Raw genomic sequence first — 22,900 nt, 5'->3', positions numbered from 1 at the left:
CGACATCGTGCGGGTTTCATTTCCAATATTTCCACTATCCAGGCGATCGGACTTCGGACCGTTCTCCCACTATCAGATAAGTGTAGACAAAATTCACTTTCAAGCGCCTATTACGCAAGTTTCTTTACGAATATCCTTCATTGGCTCCTTAATAATACACACTGGGTACAGTTTATCAACATGGCGTAATATTGGTTACAATATCATTTACTAACAGCTTGCACCTAATTAATTTTTCTTGTTTAACCCATTGGTTGACTGGTAGAAATGCATTAAGGCATTATGTCCGTCATTTGTATTTATCATGTGTTGGGCAATATAGATGAAAAAAAAGAACTTTCATTTTCTACATTTTGACACTCTGACAAAGAGTAAAGATAGAGTAAAGTATATCACTCGGTCATGGTGCAAGCACACATGAGGCATGAAGTTGCACCAAGTAAAAAGCACGGTTTTCTTATGCGAACCGTACATTGCAAATGCATTTGGAAGGGTATTACACACACAAGTAAAATATATTTGAATAAAAGAACTATACACCAGCATACTACGATACCCTAAATCAGAGATCATTCGTTTTTATATCATAGTTATTCAATGTCACGTGGTATGTAAAATCGAGAAGAGGGAAATAATAAAAGCATACACATCAGAATGCACGTTTATTAATTCATTTTCAGAAAAGAATCACAATTTTTCAAAAGCGGGTCACCAGTCACACTTCCGATTCTTTGGCTGTCACCGTTACATAGACAAAAAAACACAAAAAAAATCTTCCAAAAATGTAGGTTAACAATTTTGTGCGTTTTATAAAAGTTTCCAAAGTTTCAACTATAGTCAGTACCTAATGTAATAGATTAACTTATCGGGAGACGTTATTATGAGTGCGTTATTAATTTGATTGTGATGTTTTGTCTTACACTAGTTGATCCAGGCGGCCTATTATGGTCGAGTCCTTGTCACTTATCGCAATTGATAAGCCGCCACCTTGCGCTTATGCACCAACTCTTAGGAATGTGTCGGATCTTTACCAAGCGCGATAAGTGACAAAATGCGAACACAATATCCGTGCAGTGCGCGCGACGTGCATTTAGTCGACTGTCGACTACCTTGCTCTATAACTTAGTTACAATAATAATGATTACAAATAATGTGTTTGTTCATTAAACTGAGTTATAAACTACGTGTACACTTATACCGTATACTGACTACATTTTTATCAATAAAAATATTATTATAAGTGACAACTTAAAGGAATTCTGATAATACAAAATCAGTTGGCGGATACATTTCCTTAAAATAATTGCTGACTTGTCAAAACAACAAACCATCAATACCAAAATCATTTAAACGTAAAATTAAATAACAAAATTATATTTACATTTTTATCAATAAATAATCACAAAAAAGAAAAATGATCTAAATATATGTATAGACGAAAATAAGCTCGCAACAAACCAAAGTACATAAATTACATAACGGATTGTTTTGTTTGCATAGAAATGTCTGGAATGGATTACAACCGATTTTTATCATAAATTTGATCGCCTAGCATTTATAAACATGCTTGCATCGTGTTGCGCGATAAAAAATAAAAGAGAAATTGCGTAACGTCGAGTTGGCAAATTGCGAAGCCTTGGCCCTTACCCTGCAGGCTCAAAAAGAGGAAGCGAATTCATGCATACAAATCATGTTACATTGCCGAGTAGTGAGATACATCCTATTGAATGTATCGGTCAAATACCGCAATGTAATAAAACTCGCATGCGAGTCCTCGCAACGACTAAGTGAGCCATTTCTGCCATTAGTGACATCATTTTTGAACACAGTAATAACATTTACTTACTTCAATTGTGCATAATGCTATTGAGCTGAACCGCAGTCAAACATTTAAGTTACATGAATACATGAATAATCAATTGAAATCCAATAATAAACGTTATCATCTAAAATCTTACATCAACTGGAATAAAAGTCATATATTACTTTTAACAAGGTTTCACTGCCATCGATATTATAATGAGACATATTACGGTAGTAATTACAAACCAAGCCTATTGTTTACTTGGTATTCGAAGGGTGACGTACGAAATAAGTATACTTAAGCCATTTTTAAACTGTGCGCCCTTCCAAAGGAACTGCGCTCACATCGATAACGCAACGCACACAAACATGTTTTGTTGCGTCAACGAGATTAAAATGTGGGTATAGGTGTTTTGGGCAGGCATTTTTAAAATGGTTTAACTCAATTCATACTCGTATATTTCATTCTAGATTCTATGTAAAGTCAGTTTAAATTTAAATATTGAACCATATTGTAGAGTTCAAGAGTTTTACAGTTACAAAACTAGTTGCTGGCCTTTTGAAATGTGGAGTTTGTTTGAAATGCTATAGATAAGTTTTTTGGGTATTTATCACCACAAGTTTAAAGATATCAACAAAACAGCACGTGGTTTGAGGTGACTTAATATTTAAGTCTTAAATTTGAGCTCGCCTCATCGCAACGAATTGTATAGTCTTAGTTTACATCTTGGATACAAACAAGTTAGTAATTTTCATAGACAATATACCTATCTATTTAATTTTGGTACCAAATTCGTATCGTATTCCAATTCACACGATAAAATGCAGCCCTTATTGAACACCTACGTTATAAGCAATGACATTTACGTTAACACGATTTGACACTTTAGATACGTTCCGAGAGCCAGGCTTGCAAAAGTAATTAAGAAATGCAGAATAAATTGTCATTGGTCTTAGTAATGATGTAAAACACTTGACAGATAAACACAGCTAGAGTCGGCAAGACAAAAGTGTAACTGTAACAAGCCCTAAGCCCATTTCGCACACACATATTACTCACTTGTCAGGTTTGAGCCATTTATGGCTCGCCCTTGAGTTATGAAACTTATGAATGTCTGCGTGTCGCGGGTAAACACGAAGAATTCGGCGTGGTACGTAATCACAGTTTTATTTTAGCGACCAATGTTTTGACTATTTTTTAACTCTGGCAAAACTGTGAATATTTTCACTAAATATCAAATGACACTTGAGCAAGGCTTCCTGACCCTAGAGACGCGTATAATCTAACTATTTGCAACAAACAATACTAAACTTATTAACAATTACGCTGCTATATGCTTGATAACGAAGATAATTTTGCTTGTTACTCTATACACGTTAGCAAATTATAAAACTGTAAGTTGACTTTTACCGGAATCTTCCATACCAATACCTGTATAAAAAGTGCCAATTAATAGATTTTATTTATTTGTAATAAAACTTATAATAGGTCACTATGAAACGAATATGGATAAGATTTTGATAAGGTAGTTTTCACCGGTACAGGTGCAAATAAGCGCCTATTTGAGCAAAATCGAAGTGAATTGAAAGCGGCTCAAATTTTATTTAAATTGAGCTAAGAGCCAGTGCTGGTCACAACGAACCATAGCAAGGTTTTATTTGAGCTTGAAAAGGAAAATGTAAAATGGGAAGGTATTCTTTACGTATAAAATGAAGAGGGTGGTCACAAGGTCTTTCCATCTGGCTTTCTTATTTTAGCCAGAAACCCATTGGTCAAAATATTTACGAACAATAATGTTGTCTATGCCCTTAGTAACACAAAGTGGCATTAAATCTGTAGATATTATATCAATCTAAAATAGAAGTATCTTAATTCATCCATACATATGTATGTGTAATGGTTACATTCCGTTTTCAAGTAGAAACTAAAACTAGTGAAACTTTACAAACTCAGATCAAACCGTGCTACGGAACAAAAGAGTGTGAAGTAAAGCTAACATTCTAGAGAAAAGCTGCGACGCATCGACCACAGTCCACACTGTCAACTGACAATACGTGAACCTTATCACAAAGACATAAGGACCACAAATGATCAGTTAAGAGTGGTGCTGTTAAAGTAAGGATACTAAGCACGAAGAATGTCGTACATTGCTTCGCATGTTTCTATCTCTATCGCATGGATATTTTATACGTCAATGCCACTGTTATGCGAAACGCGTGCGATAAAGACAGGGTCAATACCTATACGAAATTCATCGTGCTTGGAAACCCTTATATGATGCGTAAGCTGTAACCATTCCTTCTATTTATTACTACTTATTACGAGAACTAACACGTAATAAAGCTAACACTATGGTACGAGAATTTCATTTTGTCAGTTTCACCGGATTCCAGTATCGTCATCTCGTTATTGTCGACTTTAACCGAACCGCGAAACTAAAGTTAAACATATAATATTAAATGCGAAACATTATCGTCACTAACACTCATTACTGACTGTCATACATAAATTTACAACTACGATAAATTACTTGAATGATAATCACAACAATATAATTGTGTATAATAAAAACAGTACAAGCTGTTTCTCGGATAATTATCAATTATTATATAATTTTATAAGTTCTAATCATTATGTTGTGGTCAAACCCCGAAATTGCAGCAGTTATATCAGTCTCGAGCGAAACTCAAAACCGAGTTTTGACCTTTAACTAGTAAATTTTAGATGTGACCAATAAAAATAAGATCCCTGATCCCTCAAAACGTACACCGATAAAATCAGAGTTTTGTAAATGGAGAACAAAGTTTGTTTCCATGTGACGTTAGAAGCGTTGGGTTTCGTCAACTTTGAGATTGACTGACTGATAAAAATCCGATTTGATCAGTTTGTATTTCGGCCTCAACTGTATAAGTTGGTCACTCCTAGGACCGACTGAAGGTTGAAATGGCTTTAAACTTTTCCTCGGACCACTAGTAAACCCTAAGGCAAACCTAGAAATGCCACAATTTTGAGGTTTGCATACAACAATTACACTAACAAATATAATTACTGCACAAACCCGAATCATGCGTTAATTCACTGTCCCATGTCACTGTTCCAAAAGTTCCACATCCAAGTTACATTACTGGGAATAAGGGGCGGTAAAAATACCTTAAAGTGAAAGTAAAAAACTTTTCTAGAATTCAGACTTGCATCAGTCTTGTCCCGATCTTGATTCGAGCTCAAAGCACGGTAATATCAAAATGCTATACATTTTAGCGCTTTGTCGTACTCAACTATTTCTGATTTTCGTTTCACGTCACTTGATAGCTCGTAATACGACAAGGTACTAAAGCGCCAGCTTTTGCTTACCGTACATACGATACGATGTAATTAACTTGTCTTAGAATTCGTTTAGTCTTAGATATCGTAAAATATGCGTGGGTCGGTGCCGGTGCCGGCGTTTCAGCTAAATACTAAGTATTTTATCAATTTCAAAAAACTAATCTAGAGTCAGATAACAATTTTGACACCGAACTGGTAACTTTTAAACAACCTTACAAAATATAATCTTAAAAATCGTTTAGGCGCCGGCACCGAAACTACTAACTATGCTAATTTGTTTTAAAAAATTCCAATTTGGAAAGGGTGAGAGGGTAAAATGGTAAGTTACAAAGTGGTGGGGGTTTTAGTCGGTGTTCCAAGGTCCTTACGATGGGGCTCGCTTGGAATGCGTATGGCGCGCTCAATAGCTAATAGACTGATTCTTCGATCGGGCCGAGCACTAGTTACTGAATATTTTCAGTAATTCTTATTTATTGTTTTAATTACACAGAGTGAAGAATTGTTTCTCGTTTACGACACCTGCCTAACGAAACCTCAATTAATTATATAAATTTAAAAGTAAAAGACATCTCTATCTGGCAATCAAAGGTAGAATCAATAAAAATACATTTGTCTTCCAGGTTATAAGACACTAACCACGGACCAATCGTCACAGAATCCGTCTATTGCCCGAACAAAAGCCTTCCAAACGATTGCATTAGTTTTTCGTTAACAAATCTGAAGTAACAGCTTCTGTCACAGTTTCTTGTTCAAATGGAGATTGTCAAAGGTCAACTGGGGTACCTACAGTCGTCAAATACAGCTAATTTACATATACAAACAGTCAAGACAAGACATATCTTGAAGAAATGTAGAAGTTACAACTTCGTAAAGATAAGGTAACGTCTTGGAATCTTGTCGCTGTATGTTGCTATAGTCGATTTTTGAAACAATTCATTAAATCATTTAATCACAGGATTAAACCTCGGACTGTATTAGTTACTTGACAACTGCTCCAAACAAGTTACCACGCGGGTATTAGTTGACCAAATATCAATTTACCTAACATTTCATTTGACCTAGCGATCTTTCTTACCGAATAAAACCCTGAGGTTTGTTTCGTAAAATTACTATGATAAATTCGAGTTAAGTTTTCTCGACAATATTTGACAAAAAGAAAAACCCATGAATTACGAATGTAGGGAAATTTTTGCTTAAGTCAAATGTAACATCAGCTAAAATATTGACTAACCATTTTACATGTTATACGCGATGTAGATGGCATCAATTTGGTCGGAAAGGAAACCGTCCCTCAGGTGCATGCGTTGTTTCTCGCCCCGGGAGTTGATGGGGACCACTCCCGGGTCCACCACCACGACCACGCCCACTATGAGGTGGTGCTCTTCGAGGACTGTGTTGGTGACGAGGGGCACGAGGTTCAGGGCCTCGCTATCGCTTCCGTCCAGCTCCACCACCACGACGAGAAGGTTCGTCCACGTGAACACGGCGCTGAAAAAATAAAGATTTTGTGATTTTTGTTTAATACAAGCTTTTATGTACTTTAGTTTAAAAATGCCTGACTAGTCGCACTTGCTAGTACTATAGATATTATTACATTTAAAATATACATGATGTATATTTTAAATGTACCTATTACCATGTGTGATGAATGAACTATTATCTATCTATCTATGCTTACCAATCATTGTGCCGAATCTTTAACAAGTTACGTGATAGCATTGTGTTGTTTTTATTATTAACAGTTTTAATTAATGACCCTCAGAGAAGGTCCTCCGGTCATCAGAGAAGTCCCCGATGGTAAGAAGATATATATGCATTTCCAATAAAGCGGATGTTACCGAGAAAGTCTATCAATTCAACTGATAACATTTTGATTTGATAATGCGACAATTTGTAAAAAAAGCCAGAGCAAATAAAACGAGGTAAAATTCGATTCGAAACGCAAGATGTATTTAACCGTCAAGATAAGTATCTTACTAGATTTGTAAATAATAAAATAACAGCACACTCACCATTCAGCAACCTTCTTGTGGCACCGCATGACCGAGTTCTCAATGTCGATGGGATGGTACCGCATGCCGCGCAGCATGATGGTCTCGTCCAGCGCGCCCACCACGAACACCGCGTCGTGCGTGTCGTGCGACTCCTGCACGCTCGCGCCGCTCACGCTGCCGCACGCCGACGCCAGCGACTCCGTGTCGCTGTCTCTGATCATCAACGAACTGTCGTCCCCTGCGCTCGCAGTCGTACTGATCTCAGTCCTCCTCAAAAACCCTAGGTACCCCGTCCTCGCGTAAACTTCACCCGTGTTCCCAGTCACGAGCTGAGCGCAAAAATGATCCGCGTAGTCACTCTCGTCCCCGTATATCGTGAAGTATCCGCTCGCACTATGCGGCGATTGAACCCAAATTTCACCCAAATGCGAGTCTCCGCATTGTCCTTTCGTTTCAGGATTCGCTGTAATAACTTTCACACCGGGCAAAAGCTTCCCGGACTCCATTAGACACAGCGAATGCGGGCTGCCGCGTTCTACTAACGATACTCTGTCGTTGCGCAGCGCACGCAAGTCTACGTATACCGTAGACGGCTCAGGGCTCGAGGCACCCTGGAGGCAGATCGCTATGTTCACTCGGCAGCCGAAAGACGTCGAAACGGCGCGAGGGCTGAGCCCTAACGCCGAGAACAGCTTCGAGAACGAATTCGTCAAGTTTATCCTCGGCCTCTCCTCGGCGACCACGACGCATGTTCGCACGCAAGCCAAATTGATTCCTTTAGACTTGAGCTGATTCACAGAGCTTCCCAGCCCTTTAGTGCATAACTCCATCACTCCATACGAGCAGAACGTGTCCCTCACTTTGTATTGTGACACGGCGCTCAACCAAAGTCCAGGGTTGATCTCCACTTCGGAAGGCGGGATCAAAATCGAGTGATGCCCGGAATATATGCTGCTCAGGCACCAGAGAGCGAATCCGAGGCCACAGTAGGGGTCTAGGCATAGCGCTATATGTCTGGAGGGGTATAATTCGCAAGCTATTTTCATGGACCGACAGAGAGACGTGACTGCGGCGTGCGACATTTTGATGCCGGCGAGCATTCCCGTTGTGGATACACTGAAGTCGAGGTACGCTAACATTTCTGCAGTAGGCGCACGGTATAAAATTGGTAGTTTCTTTTTAGGCATATCGTCGGTGTCGAGAGTTATCGGCCAAGCTTTGCTATCGAGGACATTGCTGGCTTCCTTGGATCGCAGCAGTTTTATCACAGACTGGTTTGAGAGGACTAGAGTCGCTTTGCTGACGTCGACGATCATTCTGACTGTCGGGAGGGTGGTGTGGAGGTTCTGCGGGTGCGGCGGCCGAATGGTCACGGGGACGGCGCCCACGTAGAGACATCCGTAGAACGCGCAAATGAGATCAATCCCGGGAGGGAAAATGAGCGCTACGTGGTCTCCAGTGTTGACCCTTCCTTTCTCTAGGAGGAGGTTGCCGATCCTCTCGGCCTTCTTGTGTAGTTCGGCGCAGGTAAGGACCTTGGACACGGCACCCTTCGAGTTGAGGAGCGTGAAGATGACGTGATCAGACGTGCTCTGCGCGCGCCATCGCAGGATTTGAGATATAAATTGATACTAAAACAAAATACGTAGATAAGTCGACACTCATTGAAACATTGAATACAATAATAAAAAAAGTGTTTTTTTCACATAAGCACTGTCTCAGTTAGATACGTTATCTGCGTTTGCCATAGTCTATGCTTTCTTACCTTTCTAGCAGCGTCTGAGTCGTCTGTATATCCCATATCGCGGCCCTGCGCGGATGCCAGGCGATTGCCCTGCACCAGGTTGCCCACGATCACTGACGCCGGCCCAACGTCTACGGACAAATACATCAATCATGTTAAAAACGTATTTATTGATAACAATATAAAATATTTAAACTATAAGAAAAAAAAAATTAACAAATCTAATTAATAAATAAAATAAAAAAATCTTTGTTTGATATCAGTATGAGATGGCGGCGCTGTACGCTTCAACCCATTACACATCATTTTTATCGCTCAACTGTGCCTCAATTACTCGGAGTAATCGTAAACCGAACGCACTCGTCTAAAGCAGAACGCCTTCCACATAGATTTTACCCGCCGGTTGTTATGTCCCTGTGCGAACGTTACAGCAATATTATGCGCGTGCAATAGAAATTACACGCTTGTACCGCTTGTACAATGGGCTGTGCTCTGAGGGATTGTTTGGCATGATGCCCACGGCTACTTTCTATCGCCGCACCGCCCGCCGTCGGAAGGGTGTTCATCCCCACACCTTAGAACCTAAATGGTCGCATACTGTGCGGTTCAAGAGGTATTTCCTCCCGCGGACGCTCCGGCTGTGGAATGATCTCCCTTCCGAGGTTTTTCCGAGGGTCTACAGTATGGGGTTCTTCAAAAAAGGATTTTACAGGTTTTTAAAGGGTCGGCACCGCGCATGTAACACCTCTGGAGTTGCAGGCGTCCATAGACTGCGGTGACTGCTTACCATCAGGCGAGCCGTATGCTTGTTTGCCACCGTCGTGGTATAAAAAAAAAGAAATAGCAACAGGTGGGTCAATGTACTAAAATTAACGTGGAAAGCGTCTGTTCTTTATTGACTGACATTCTGCCGTGCTATAGATATGAAGAAATGGTAATAACCTGAGTGTATTTCCCTCGGCTTCGGCAGGTTAGTGACGCAAGTATGCGGACACATCAGGACATTGGCCGGGTGTAGAGTTCCTTCCAAAAAGCGCCGCTTGCACTCGCTGAGGTGAATCCCGCCGAGTGGAGTCTTCGGTAGGTAGTTGGGCTGGACCAGCGCTAGGCAGTAGATGCCGACCTGGTGGATCGAGTCCACTGCTTGGAGCACGCGGGACATCCATTGGAATGACTGGCAAAAAATATAGAAGTTACACAGAAGGTTACGTAATTCAATGATCACAAATGACCCATTTGGAATGGGTCATGTATAGATTTTTAAAACGAAGTTTTCTCTCCCGTGGACAGGACTAGATTGCATATAGGTGTCCATGTTATCAACCAGGTTAACAGAAAGGGAACCCCTTATGAGGATAGAGTTTCAATCACTACACATAAATGCAATTTTACATATAAAATGCTGCAGCATAACAGCATAAATGATTCCTACACAATTTTATAGAATAGCTTTTCGAATCTAACGAAATAACGGTAATTTTTCTATGAAATTCCATTTTGGGAGAAAACGGTTTTCATTAACTAAATCTTACGAAATCACTTGATTTTGATGTCGATCGCTTCAGCATAATATATTCTAGGTTTAGAGTTTTCGCTGTTTGAAAAATAAAAATTGCACATTTTGAAAAAAAAAGGAAAACCTATACACCTATTTTTCATTGTGTTAACAACGTACTAAAAATCATGGAGAATGGTTTTTTGTTTCAGGCTCGAAGAGTGTCCCACTACTGGGCAAAGGCCTCCCCTCCTCGCCAGTTGGTCCTATCCAATGCACACTCACGCCATTATTTACGAAATGTATCAAGGTCGTCCCGCCATCTCCGTTTTGATATTCCACTGCCCCGAGATCCATCCTTAGAAGTGGAATAACGTTTTCTCTTTTTGTATGTGGTATACTTCGCTCTTAACATTCGTACAGAGAACACAGCGATGCGCCCTCTGTACATGAACTTTATCGGTTCAACAGCGATGAAGGTGGCGATGATATCGTGCATGTTGTGCTTGCGGCCCGTCGTCAAGCCTCGTACAGATAAGCCAATGCTCGCACAGATAAACATAGATACCAGCACTATCACTATTATAACATACCTCTTCTTCCCCACAATCCGGCCGCTGCTCAGCAACAATGCAGATCCTCTCATCCCTCAACACCCGTACAGAGAACACAGCAATGCGCCCTCGGTATATGAACTTCATCGGTTCGACAGCGAGCACGGTCGCGATGATGTCGTCCATGTTGTGTTTGCGGCCCGTCACCGTCATCAGCCCGTCGCGGGAGCCGCAGACGAACACGAGACCTGATAAAGTTATTAGTTTAGTAAGTAACAGATGAGGATTAAAAGATAAACGATTGTCATCTTGGTCCCAAATCCACAACTTTACAAAATATGCCCTATTCTTTACCACCAGGCCCCAAGAATCCCAGCAGCCCGCTCCTGACATAGCTCTCCTCTCCTATGGTCTCGCCATCAGCATCGAGCGGCCTCACTCGGAACACTGTGTTCGTCAGCCCCGGTAGGCCCCAGTAGCCGGAACCCGTAGCTCCGGAGAGAACGCACATTTCACCAACTTCGTCCGTCTTGCAGAGGTACGCAGGGCCCTCCATTTTCACTACGACGATTACGCCTGCGAGATAAACTTGATGTTAATATTGTGGGGCAGATATTACATGACATATTGTATAGTGTAAATAGTTTGTATTGTGACTATTAAGCTCGATTCAGTCGAATGGCAAAAGTAAGCCTGCAATAGCAGAGATAATAATACTCAACGAATGCTTGACGCACAACACAAGATTTTACAAGCGAGTCACTCGCAAAAACCGAGATGTGAACCACTTTGAGCTAAAATTTGTTCTGTGAATCTTAGTGACACTGTCAATGTAATATCACGGTCGGAACTGTCCAGCAATTCTCGCGTTTTGTTGGGACTGGCACTTACACGACGGCATGACCTGCCCGCAGTCCTGCAGCGTGAGCGACGTGAGCGAGTTCTCAGCGTCCACACGGACCACACCGTACGAGAGCCCGGACATGGACAGCACGCCGCGGCCGGCCGAGGAGCCCCCGCGACCCGCGCGACGGACGCACACCACGAGAGACTCGCTGCTGCACGCGCATGGGCATATCGCGTCGCCGCGGACACCTAGACGAATATAAACACATGTAAGCTATTGGTACCATTACGCCGGGAGCAGCTCGGGGCGCGTTTCAACAGTAGGAAGGTAGTATTATGTTTACGTGTTGGTATTTTGGTTTGGATAATAATGCTTAATTTTTTATGCCAATAAATTATTACTATTATTATGGTAACAGTCTTAACTGTCAAGGCGTAACTACACTGATCATTCAACTAATGTGGTCGCCAAATGCAGATTATTCGACAGGCACTACTTTTTTTTAGGAGACTTTGTTTGCATGTGGCGACCAACCTAATGAATTGTTCAAATCAAGCTAGCCCCACACAAGATATTTTTTTTTGGATACTAGACTAGAGAAATTGTTTAATACTCTCATACAAAGTTGCTATAAAATATAGTTATAAAATAGGGGCCGGACACTGGAGGGGGCAGACGTTACATGTAATTAGCACTACACGGAAAGCATCAAATAAATATTTATGCACATCAATTTTATCGCAATCACAAATAAATAGACCATCTTCGAAGGCAGTTACTTAGTAGTAGTTTACGAAGTTAGTTACTATTTCGACTAGAGGACTCGTAGAAGCCGTTAAATATTGTCGACATACCCTTGCTCTGGAACACGGAGAGGAACTGGTCGCACGACGACAGCGACCAGGGGTTGGCGCCGTCAGCGACCAGCAGCATGCGCAGAGAGGTGAGTGAGATCTCCTTGTGGTCGCGGGTGGCGAGGAGCCCCCAGTGGAGGTCGCGCGACTTTACTATCGCCACTGATGCCCTGGAAAATTTTAAAGTCGTGAATGTGTTACAATTTCAAATATATAATCTTTCGCATCCATTTGACTATAAATCAGCACTCGCAGTAATAAATGCTTTGCATTCTTGTGTCACAAATATCAATGGAAACGTTATAATATAGGTAACTATAAAGTTGTTAAGGAGATACACTCTACAAAGTTATCTTATTTTCAGTAGACAATGATTACGCTGGTCAAAAATTATAAACTTGTACATACATTGTTTTTATAATATGATTACGAAAGTTTCTCGGAACGCACTTTTTAAGAGCCACTGTTCTTTGGTGAAGGAATACATTGTGAAGACATGTATTATACCTACTTCTACTTAGAATTTAAAACGTATTCAAACGTATGATCCCTATTAATGATGTCTGCTTGAACTTAATCACAGAAGAATTTATAGATACTTTAAGTTTTTTCTCTATCAAATTATCAATTACATTCAAACGTCAATCTCACATAATATTTAAAAAAACATCCTTATAATATTACTTGGTAATTTTGCCAATTATACAATATTTTGTATCTATAAAATGCAGAAATGACATAATTGGTCGAAAGAGTAACCTAATTTAATTATTTATGCTATTTTAAGACCTAGTGAAATATACTATAAGTAATTTAAGATGATTTTTAAACGCTATATTAGTTTCGCGTGGCAGTAATTTGCATCGTCTAAGTCAATGTTCGATTTATAACTACAGAAATAATACAGCATGACACATTGGGCATGATGAACTCGTGAGCTTCTAAGTGAATCATGATTTGAATCAGTCTTCGCAATTGCAATATTAATAAAGTGTTATTAATGATTGTCCATATTGTGTTGAATGAGTTTCTAGCCATGTTAGTCACACCTCAATCGTGAAATTAGTATGAGGAAATGGATGGACATACATACATACCCACTTACATGTCGGTCAACATCATAATCTGGCTTTTGTTTTTATATTCGAGTATAATCTACAGCAAGTATTTTTGATACGACCGCATAATCAAAGGGTACTTAGTTTAGGCTGTAATGAAGACACTTTAATAGATTATAAAAAACAGACGACTTTTATTTTTTCTTATAAAACAATTCAGCTATCAATGTATCACTACTTTATTTTAACTCGAAACGTCGCATTTAATGACGCGACGTCACACATGTCACAAGTTGTGACGTCGCGTCGACATGACATCGTACGAGATACATTGCCGCTCGAAATAGTTTCAAAAATAATTATGCCCGTAATCAAAGAAAAACTTTCAGAATTGTTTTATAACACTAAAACTTACGTCTAGTTTAAATTTGCGGTTATATCAAAAATACACACTGTATTTTGGAAGCAAATTCGCAATAATGGCATAGGCAGTTTCAAATTGGTCAGCGAATTAATCGGTTACTAAAATGGTGTCCGCAATTAAATTAACTAAACCGACGCGCGACGTTGTATTTGCGGGCACATATTTAATAGATTTACCGCGCTAATATAAATTTCAAATTACTGTCAGTTAACTTCAGCTAATTCTGGATACTAATATAACTTAGAATTTACGTGCTGTGGGAACATTAAATAATAATGACTTCATCGGTTACAGTTAAGTTATATTATATTAGAAAGATAAAATGGCAGTCGCTATCGTAGAAACTGTAAGTATCTATGTAGTCGAAGATCCGTGTCAGCTTAGGTCAAGAGTTACGAATGGTCACCTAAACTTTATATTGCATCTTGAAGGAGGCGGTCTTCTTCATATATTAATACAAACAAACCTTAACTGTGCTTTCATCAGCGCATACAGGATGAATGGTGCGTCCTATCGAGCACGCTCCCAAGCACGACGTATCACAGACCAATCTCAAATCAAGTCTACACTGTTTCCCCCCTTTCTGTAGTTTAAGCTGACTACCAGTAAAATAACAGTCCATGAAACCAATAGTTACCTGTATTTAGTGATCATGTGCATCCACGAAGCCGGGCTGACTTTCATCAGCGCATACGGGATGAATATGACGTGCATCCCGTTGAGCACGCTCGCAAGCACGGCGTGCCACAGACCGGTCTCCCGCTTGAAGTCCAACACGCACACCATGTGCTCGCCCTCGGTGTAGTTGCAGGCTACTGAGAGCATGCGGCAGTGCGCCAGCATTGATTGACTGAAATAAGATTAAAGTTAGTTGGGTTGGGATAAGGTTCGTAATTAACTATGGTAGCTTCAAGTTTAAATGATTCTATTCTGAGTTGTATAAGCGACTTTATACTATCTCTTTTTAATACTTAAGTGGAATTACGGCTAGCAAAATAGAAACAGTTAATAGGTAAAGTCGAGATCACAAATATTTTTAGAAGATAATATAATTACACGCCCCTAAAGGGGACCACTAATTACCAGTTCGCCGGACGATATCGGCTTGTCAGTTATTCGCAAAAGCTGACAATCGCGAATAACTGACAGGCCGATATCGTCCGGCAAACTGGTAATCAGTGGACCTCTTAAGACACTGATTTGTAAAGATTGCGTATAGATTGTGTCATTCACGAAGACGCGAGCTTTGACTCGTAATTTCATGTTATTAAAGGCTACATTTGACAAGTCTGCGCGTCATCGTGGATGACACGAACTATAAACGTATTTATGGAACGTATACTAGTAAATATGTCTGTGGACACGACCGGTACACTGTTGAGTTTGTGAGACTAAAATTGCGAATTTAATTATTACTCACATTTGCATTCAAACTTCAAGAGTACCTAACTAACCGTACCATTCCTATCAATATGAAAACCTGCTGTAAGTAGTTAAAATAAGTAATTTAACACTATGTACGAAATGGGTGACTATACCAGAAAAAGAGATATCATGGATGTCACACGGGAAGTATTTCATAGTACATAGATAGCTATCATATTGACTGAAAAAGAAGCTGATTGGACTCTGGCCCCTGTTTCATCACTGACACCTGACAATGACAATTCACCGAACATTGCTAAGTAAATATCTGTTGACGCTACGCTTGGAGGATTTAGTAAACGCTACGTACTGTACTTACTTCAATCAATTTTTCGTGTTATGGCTCCATCAAGGTGTTGATGATTCTGCCAATGTCGAGGTTGGATAAGACACGGCTAGTATATGAATCTTACTTATCGACCCGGTAATGCACAGAAAATTGACAATGTCGTGTGACAATTATGAGCGAAGAGAAATACGCCTATTAGGTCGTTGAGATTCAAGATGGCGAATACGTCTCGAGAATATTTTTTTGTTTTACTCATTTACGTTGTTCAAAGTGTAGTATTGATAGCTTATTATGCAGTGAACTATCGTGGAAGTGTGCAGTTAATGAAAAACTAATCTTGAAACGCGTTTAACCATGTTTTAATCAACATCCGGCAATCCATCGTGGCTTTTAGTAAAGTCCAGCTATCTCTTTACTAAAAGCAACTACCGAACAACGTCATGCTCTACGAGCACACTTAAAACTTACAACGAAACTTGACAAAACTTGCAAAATCATCATAGATTTGATGGAAGCCATATTTTAAAAGAAGAAGAAGAAATACGCCTATTAAAAACTTACGAAAGCGACACCTATTTGTTCAACATATCGCCGCTACTATCTCCGGTCGGATGAAAATGCACATTTGCCTGCAATGCATCCTGCATCTTGTTATCAGACATCCCGATCTAGATGGCGTTAGTAGACGCAATGCTCAAAGTTTCACTGAATGTAAACTTCCATCAAGTTTTGTTTACGAGCTTGTACAGTCAAGGTAAACCTTATTCCGAAGACATAAAGTCCAATCATGATCACTTTTATAGTACCGCAATTCTGTCGCTGAATTCCATTAGGTGATATTCGTGAAACAAGTTCCTTGAATTTGTATTTTAATACATTATAGTTAAGGTTGGGTTTTATTATAGTTTCATAGTGAATGCGATTCGGTCGTATTATGACAAAGTTTAAAACCGTCTAGTTAAAGTTTTCGTATACAATGCGCGAACTCTGAATAAGTTATTGTTATGCACGAGACGATAGTCACTTAACGAGATAAATTTAACTTTGGCTTTAACTAAATAGGTTTTCGTGGAAATGAAATCTCTAATTGGGTGGATGAGTTGAGAGTAACTATTCATCAGATGAATCTGCATCTCTTAATTTAGTGACATTGTACAAGTTGTAGGTACGACCTTAATAATTGGGTGTAAGTATATGACATTATATTAGTGACGCAATTTTTAGATAGAATAAGCTTTCTCAATTGGTCTCCAAAGATAACGTGGTGGTAAAGATAAGTATAAAAACAAAGTAACAACGTAAGTACATAAGTATGAAATCAGCATGTCACCCGGTATACGTGACCATGGACTCCGCATGACTTCTCTGAGTTTTCGCTACAGTTTTCACAAAAGGAACTATTCAGACCAGTATGCTTCTGACTTTAGGCCTTTGGTGTTTACCGTGTAACAATGACGACTATGGCAGACCAGCCGATGTGTCCGGGTTTGTCATCCGCGGGTCGTGCGAGCCGAATCCAGTCGCGCGGGTGCTTCATTATGATCCCAAAGCACTATACCAGGCCTAAATCCTTACCGTGTAACAATGACGCTCATAGCAGACCCGTCGATCGCCGACGTGTGACAATAGGCATAAAACTGTCACCGGCAGGGTGAGGAGGCGGGATCAAGTCACGCGGGGGCCGGGGAAGCTTCTCCGTGAACTTAAGGCTTTTGGTCCTGACCGTGTAACAATGACGCCCATGGCAGACCCGTCGACCGCCGACGTGTGTTCGATGTGTGCGGGGCTGTCGTCCGCGGGGCGCGGGGGCGGGATCCAGTCGCGTGGGGGGCGGGGAAGCTTCTCCGTGGACACCCATTGGAGGGACGGCCAGCCGCGGAACGAGACGACGTCGCCGGAGGACGTCTTTGGTAGGCCTAGGGAAAATAACACAGTCAATACCATATCATTAAAGGCTCTATTTTTTTTACTCCTAGAAGAAATATAGAGTAAACCAGTCTACAACCCGCCAGATGGTCCACAATCTACGTGACCGACGCCATACGTGAGGAGTGGAAGGGAATGATTCATATGAATGCAGCTAGATATTTCCATCGTTGTGTCCGGCGGTGACAAATAGGAATACACAATGGTAAGGTAATTATGGAAGCCTTGAGGCTTAAAAAGTAGTGTTAGGTATTTTGGTGGAACGCTCTAGAAATGGGAAGTATGCAGGACTCATGATGTATGGTATTTATTTAAGTAGGTATATTTTATAAACATAGACCAGATAGGCCTAGTCATTATACAGGCGTGCGTGCACATCAGCATCGGTTAGTTCAATCATGTACAAAAGGAAACTGTTTTGTTACTTTTAGGTATTATGATACAATTTTTTTTGTTTGACGGTATGTTGTGTAATTCTTACTGTTAAATTTGACAACTGTATAACAAAAAAAAATATCAATAAATTGCTGTGATAATATATATATATCTTTTACCTGTAATATTTTACCAATGAATGAGTGTTAGTATAACGTATTCAGGGTGAGAAAGAGTACAGTATTTAGCCACTTGAATTTCCAAATGAATTCCTATCTGGCCCGTCAGTCCGCTTTTCAATTCCAATCCTCCATCGCGTTCTCGCCGCACATTATTCATTTTATTCTGCATGTTACACGTAGAAAAGCCACATTTTTAATTGAAGTGTTGCAAATAGAAACATACTTTTTTACTTTTAGAGCTGCTTAGCATTACGTTCCGCAAAAATGCCATTTTGAAATTAAAACTTTTGTACGGATTAAGTTATACATTATGCTCGCTGTCTCTCGTCAGTAAAATGTTAAATTTTCCCCAGATATCCAGCGCTGAGATAGCAAGGTTGGCAGAGGCTGAGCGTGCTTGGTGCAATACGTGCCCACCAGGAGTGGCCACAGAGAACCCTTCGATACGGCTGGTCAACGCTGCGGGAGACCATAGGGCTGGACTCTGCCTCTCCCAGCGAGCGTAGGTGCCATTGGCAATAGAAAGAGGTAATGCAGCCAGCGTTATGGCATCAATGCCGCAGGCGGAGCTTTTAGACGGGGTGTACTTTTTATAACTTCGGTAGATTTAAAAAAAAGTATATCTATACTTTGGTCTATTTAAAATCGAGTACATAAGTTACGTTAAAAAGTTTTCAATATTTTTTGTTGGCACTTGTCGTTCCTCTGTTACACGCGTTCGCCTTTTTGTAATTACGTTTCTCACCATGTTCTCTTTTGTAAACCAATAAAACGATCACAAATCCGATTTTACACGTCGGCGTTAACGTTCCATATTCCGTAACTATATTTATAACGCTTTCAACCTAGTTCGCGTAATGATCCATTAGAGTATCCAAATAACGGAAGTTCCATTTTACATATTACTTCCGTATCTATTCACTGCAGTTAGCTTTCTTTCGTTTGGCAAAGATTTGTGGTTGATAATGGTAATCCTGTTGTTGTACTAAACAATAATATTATAAGTATTTCATAATTTCACCATCTAGATTCTAGACATTGACCATGCTAACTTTGCATACATTTTGAATAAAACAAACATGTGTACATATCCCTATAGCATTATTGACGTAGCATATGGCGTCAAAATTTAGCGTGGTACAACTCTAGCATAACATTTAGAATTGTCAGCGTCATAAAATTAGACTTTCTCCTGCTTTCGTTCATCGTTTGTTCCATTCGCCTCTCTTTAAATTGTCAGACCTGTCCGTAGTTCGCAAAAATTAGGTTATATACGGAAAGTTTCAATGGAGTGACCGTTTTACCATATTTGAAGTAAACTCGATACAGTACATCCCTAGCAAAGTAACAAACTTGTGAAACCTTGCACAATTGAAAAATAACAATCACTTTATATCTTCTCTCCTTTTTTTGATACATACCTTTGAGACACGCGTCGGAAGTAAGCGCGTACTGTATCCCACAAGACCCGAGCAGGAACCCGACTTGCTGCAGCCCCGCATCTCTCCTCGTCAGCGGCACTTCAATGGGCACAGGCACCACACCAGCCTGAAGACACCCGTAGAACGCGCACATGAAGTTAATCGGGTCGTTGTTCGGGTACACCAGAGCCACGCGGTCACCAGGCTTGATGGATGTGTCGCCGGTTAACGGGCCGCCGCTGCTCGCCTTCGATGTGAAGGATTTGTTGAGCAGCGCGAACGCAATTTTGAGCGAGCGGCTTAGTAGTTTGCCTGTAAAGAAACCGATTTGTAAAATTCATGAGGCTCAAACTTTAATTACTTAAGTTATCATGTCATAATCATAAAAAAAACCCCAAGATTTTGTGAAACATCTTAAGTTAGATAACTAACTTTAAACGGGATTGCTTTTTGTTGGATATAATTCTTACTTTTGTCACACTGCGCCAAGGTTAGTTTTAGCATGGAGCGAATTTTAGACACGTGCACCACTTGGCCAAACTGAATCTATTGCCTAAACTATGTAATATGTTTCTTAGTCCACTAGAACTCACCATAAGTAAGCGAGTTACTCAATTTCCCATTCGGGTCTAAAACCGTAGCCACATTAGCTTTAAACGACGCCGTGCCGTATCTCTGTAGCGCCGCCTCCAGGTTCCTGGGGAGCCCAGCGGGGACAACCAGCTGCTCGCCCACCGCTGGGGTCATGGTGCCACCCTCGGGCTTGGGGGCGTTGGGGTCCTTGGGGTTCGCCGCGATCTCAAGCTCGATGTCATCGTCCTCGTAGAACTCTGGTAAAGGTCGCCGTTTTGGCCGCTTTAGTGTGTTGAGCAGCTGTTGAATCTTGGCTGATACCTGGTGAGGAGATGGATGGTTATTCTAAGGAAATAATAAGACAGACCAACTAATGAAAATTTATTGCGGATTCGTAAAATACTATCTCCTGGTTTTTTTAAAGTTCCCTTTGGATTTTCTCTAAATTGTTCGTACCTAATGAATTCGTAGAGCGCCCGGTGTCAGGCTCATAGGATCGGACACGGTCAGCGACCAGGGCGCCGCCGCGCGGTGTGACCACCGATGTGTTTGTTACGTCTGTACCTATAGTCCCGGGGCCGGTATCGACGGACTGGTAGCACCCGACACGGCCGAAGTGTGCGTCACCTCTGTTGCCAGCACAATGACGTACCTTCCATCGCCCGGTCCCTGTGCCGGTATCGTCTGATTGATAGCACCCGACACGGTCGGCGACCAGCGCACCGCCGCGTCGCGCGCCGGCCGATGTGTGTGTTACGTCCGGTTGGATGTCTGTAAATACGTTTTTTTGTATACTTCAATACAACAATATACACGCCTGTTTAAAAAAGTTTTACTGTGCCATGAAGTTACTATGAAATAAAATGAAAGCTTAATTATCTAATAGGCAAAATTGTCGCAAAAAAAAAAAAACAGTTTTTGAAATGAGTCGCTGGCCAACTATTCTTAAACAGATTAAGCCCCCTGTACCCCAGATATGTAAAATTCCATCCATATGATACCTATACGCTGCCGCTGTAATGAATCTGGAGTATCCCCTAAGACAGGCCAGAAACAGTAAATTACTTAAACTCACATGCAGGCAAATGTGTCATCTCCGACAGATCTATCTCTGTCCTCTCCCTCACGTGTTTCTTCTCTCTCTCCCGTTCCCGCTCCCTCTCGCGGTGGTGAGGGGGTTGGGGGAGGGGATGCGGATGTGAGCGAGGGTGCGGTGCGGCGGGCCGCCGCGCAGGGGGTGACCCCAGCTCGGGGGGAGGAGGGAGGTCTGTGTCGCCCGCGCAGGAGTCCTCGTCTGAACTTGATGCTACAAGAAAACAAGATACGTTAAGTTCCAACAAAAAGTTAGGACCGACTTGATCTAGAAATACGAATACGAAAGAATAGTTATTTACGGTACAAGTGCAGAAAGTAAGAAATTTACGAGTGGCGTTAAATTGAAACACGACATAAGGGAATAGGTACAGCGTTTTACAGTATATAATGGCCCGCACATTCCCGCAGTGCAGGAAAACAGCACCATATGCACTATAAAAAAATATCAAGGCCTCCAGCGATTAGGGCTGGAATCGAACCAGCGTCTTTTGCATTCGTGGAAGACGCTAGTACTTAGGTATCTACCACCGAGGCACGGGTGGTAGATACCGGTCTAAATTTGTAAAGGCTTAAGGGAGCTCTTTGCACTAAAAAGGGTCGTGATCTTTAAGGACCTCCTGCTGCACCTCTAGAATATGTTATTTAAATAAGTACTTACAAAGGTCGTGCCGCTCTCTGTCCGGGCTCTTAGCCATCATGGAGGTCCGCTTCGACGGCATGGGCAGCGACGGCTTGGGTCTGTTCTGCATCTCTGCTAGCGCCTGCTGCACCGCCTCCTGCCGGACCTCTGTAACATTCATGTTGTCTTAGTACTTTGCTTTACTCAGTCAGCCATTAAGGTTATTTAGAAATTGCGTAACAGTCACAAAAATCATTCAAAGAATCATTATTACAAAAAAAATTAACATTCCAATTTTCCAAACTACTACTTCTATACTCATGCAGTAAATAATTACATAACTACCCAAAACATCACAGAATTAACAGATACTCGTAGACTGAGGTAGAGCCGCTAAGATAAAGTTGTGACTTCAGGACAAACCGATTTCGCACGCACACAACATACCTACTCATTTATCGGGTTAAGCTATTCTCCGCTTACTCCGCTCAACCCGATGTGAATGTGTGTGTATATGTCACGCGTACACATGAAGAAATCGGCGTGTTATGAAATCACAGTTTAATATCTGTGGCGCTTCCTTTGCCTAACCTTGACTCTGTAAAAAAACTCTAAGAACTGCCATGCTTAATTAATATTAATTAAATCATTTTCTGCATTACAATTTATTTGCAGAAGAAATGATAATTTACAGTAATTAGGGTGAGGTTCAACCAGTGATGTGCCAGAACAAACCACCAATAAGAACACGAATGGATACTTGTGCACCATTGCGCACCAATATTAGGAAGATAGGATTGTAACCTTGTACCAGCCTAATTGCAAAGACATCATAAGTTAAGAGTGTTGCTGTAGTGCTACGAGTATTATCGCTACCTCGCTCATCTCTGGTGGCTG

At 40.9% G+C, this 22,900-nt stretch overlaps 1 protein-coding gene across 4 annotated transcripts in view; it reads right to left on the bottom strand.

Annotated features, from left to right (window-relative positions):
* Window positions 1-645: 645 nt before the first annotated feature.
* The window catches only part of LOC133521769 (disco-interacting protein 2), a 122,400-nt gene continuing 100,145 nt past the window's right edge, over window positions 646-22,900 (bottom strand). For all 4 annotated transcript variants that reach the window (XM_061856869.1, XM_061856951.1, XM_061857025.1 and 1 more), the window contains 15 exons: window positions 22,043-22,171; window positions 21,365-21,595; window positions 20,942-21,060; window positions 20,310-20,610; window positions 19,717-20,028; window positions 17,536-17,728; window positions 14,736-14,948; window positions 12,617-12,786; window positions 11,807-12,010; window positions 11,270-11,491; window positions 10,955-11,163; window positions 9,809-10,040; window positions 8,888-8,997; window positions 7,141-8,753; window positions 646-6,616 (listed from right to left, as the gene is read on the bottom strand). In XM_061856869.1, the coding sequence (XP_061712853.1) occupies window positions 6,364-6,616; window positions 7,141-8,753; window positions 8,888-8,997; window positions 9,809-10,040; window positions 10,955-11,163; window positions 11,270-11,491; window positions 11,807-12,010; window positions 12,617-12,786; window positions 14,736-14,948; window positions 17,536-17,728; window positions 19,717-20,028; window positions 20,310-20,610; window positions 20,942-21,060; window positions 21,365-21,595; window positions 22,043-22,171 (4,511 nt within the window). In that variant the 3' untranslated portion in view covers window positions 646-6,363. The remainder of the gene's footprint in view (window positions 6,617-7,140; window positions 8,754-8,887; window positions 8,998-9,808; window positions 10,041-10,954; window positions 11,164-11,269; window positions 11,492-11,806; window positions 12,011-12,616; window positions 12,787-14,735; window positions 14,949-17,535; window positions 17,729-19,716; window positions 20,029-20,309; window positions 20,611-20,941; window positions 21,061-21,364; window positions 21,596-22,042; window positions 22,172-22,900) is intronic.

The sequence above is a fragment of the Cydia pomonella genome, chromosome 1 (genome assembly GCF_033807575.1).
Source record: "Cydia pomonella isolate Wapato2018A chromosome 1, ilCydPomo1, whole genome shotgun sequence".
NCBI lineage: Eukaryota > Metazoa > Arthropoda > Insecta > Lepidoptera > Tortricidae > Cydia > Cydia pomonella.
Note: the sequence above shows the minus strand (reverse complement) of the source record. Positions and strands in the feature narration are given on the sequence as shown.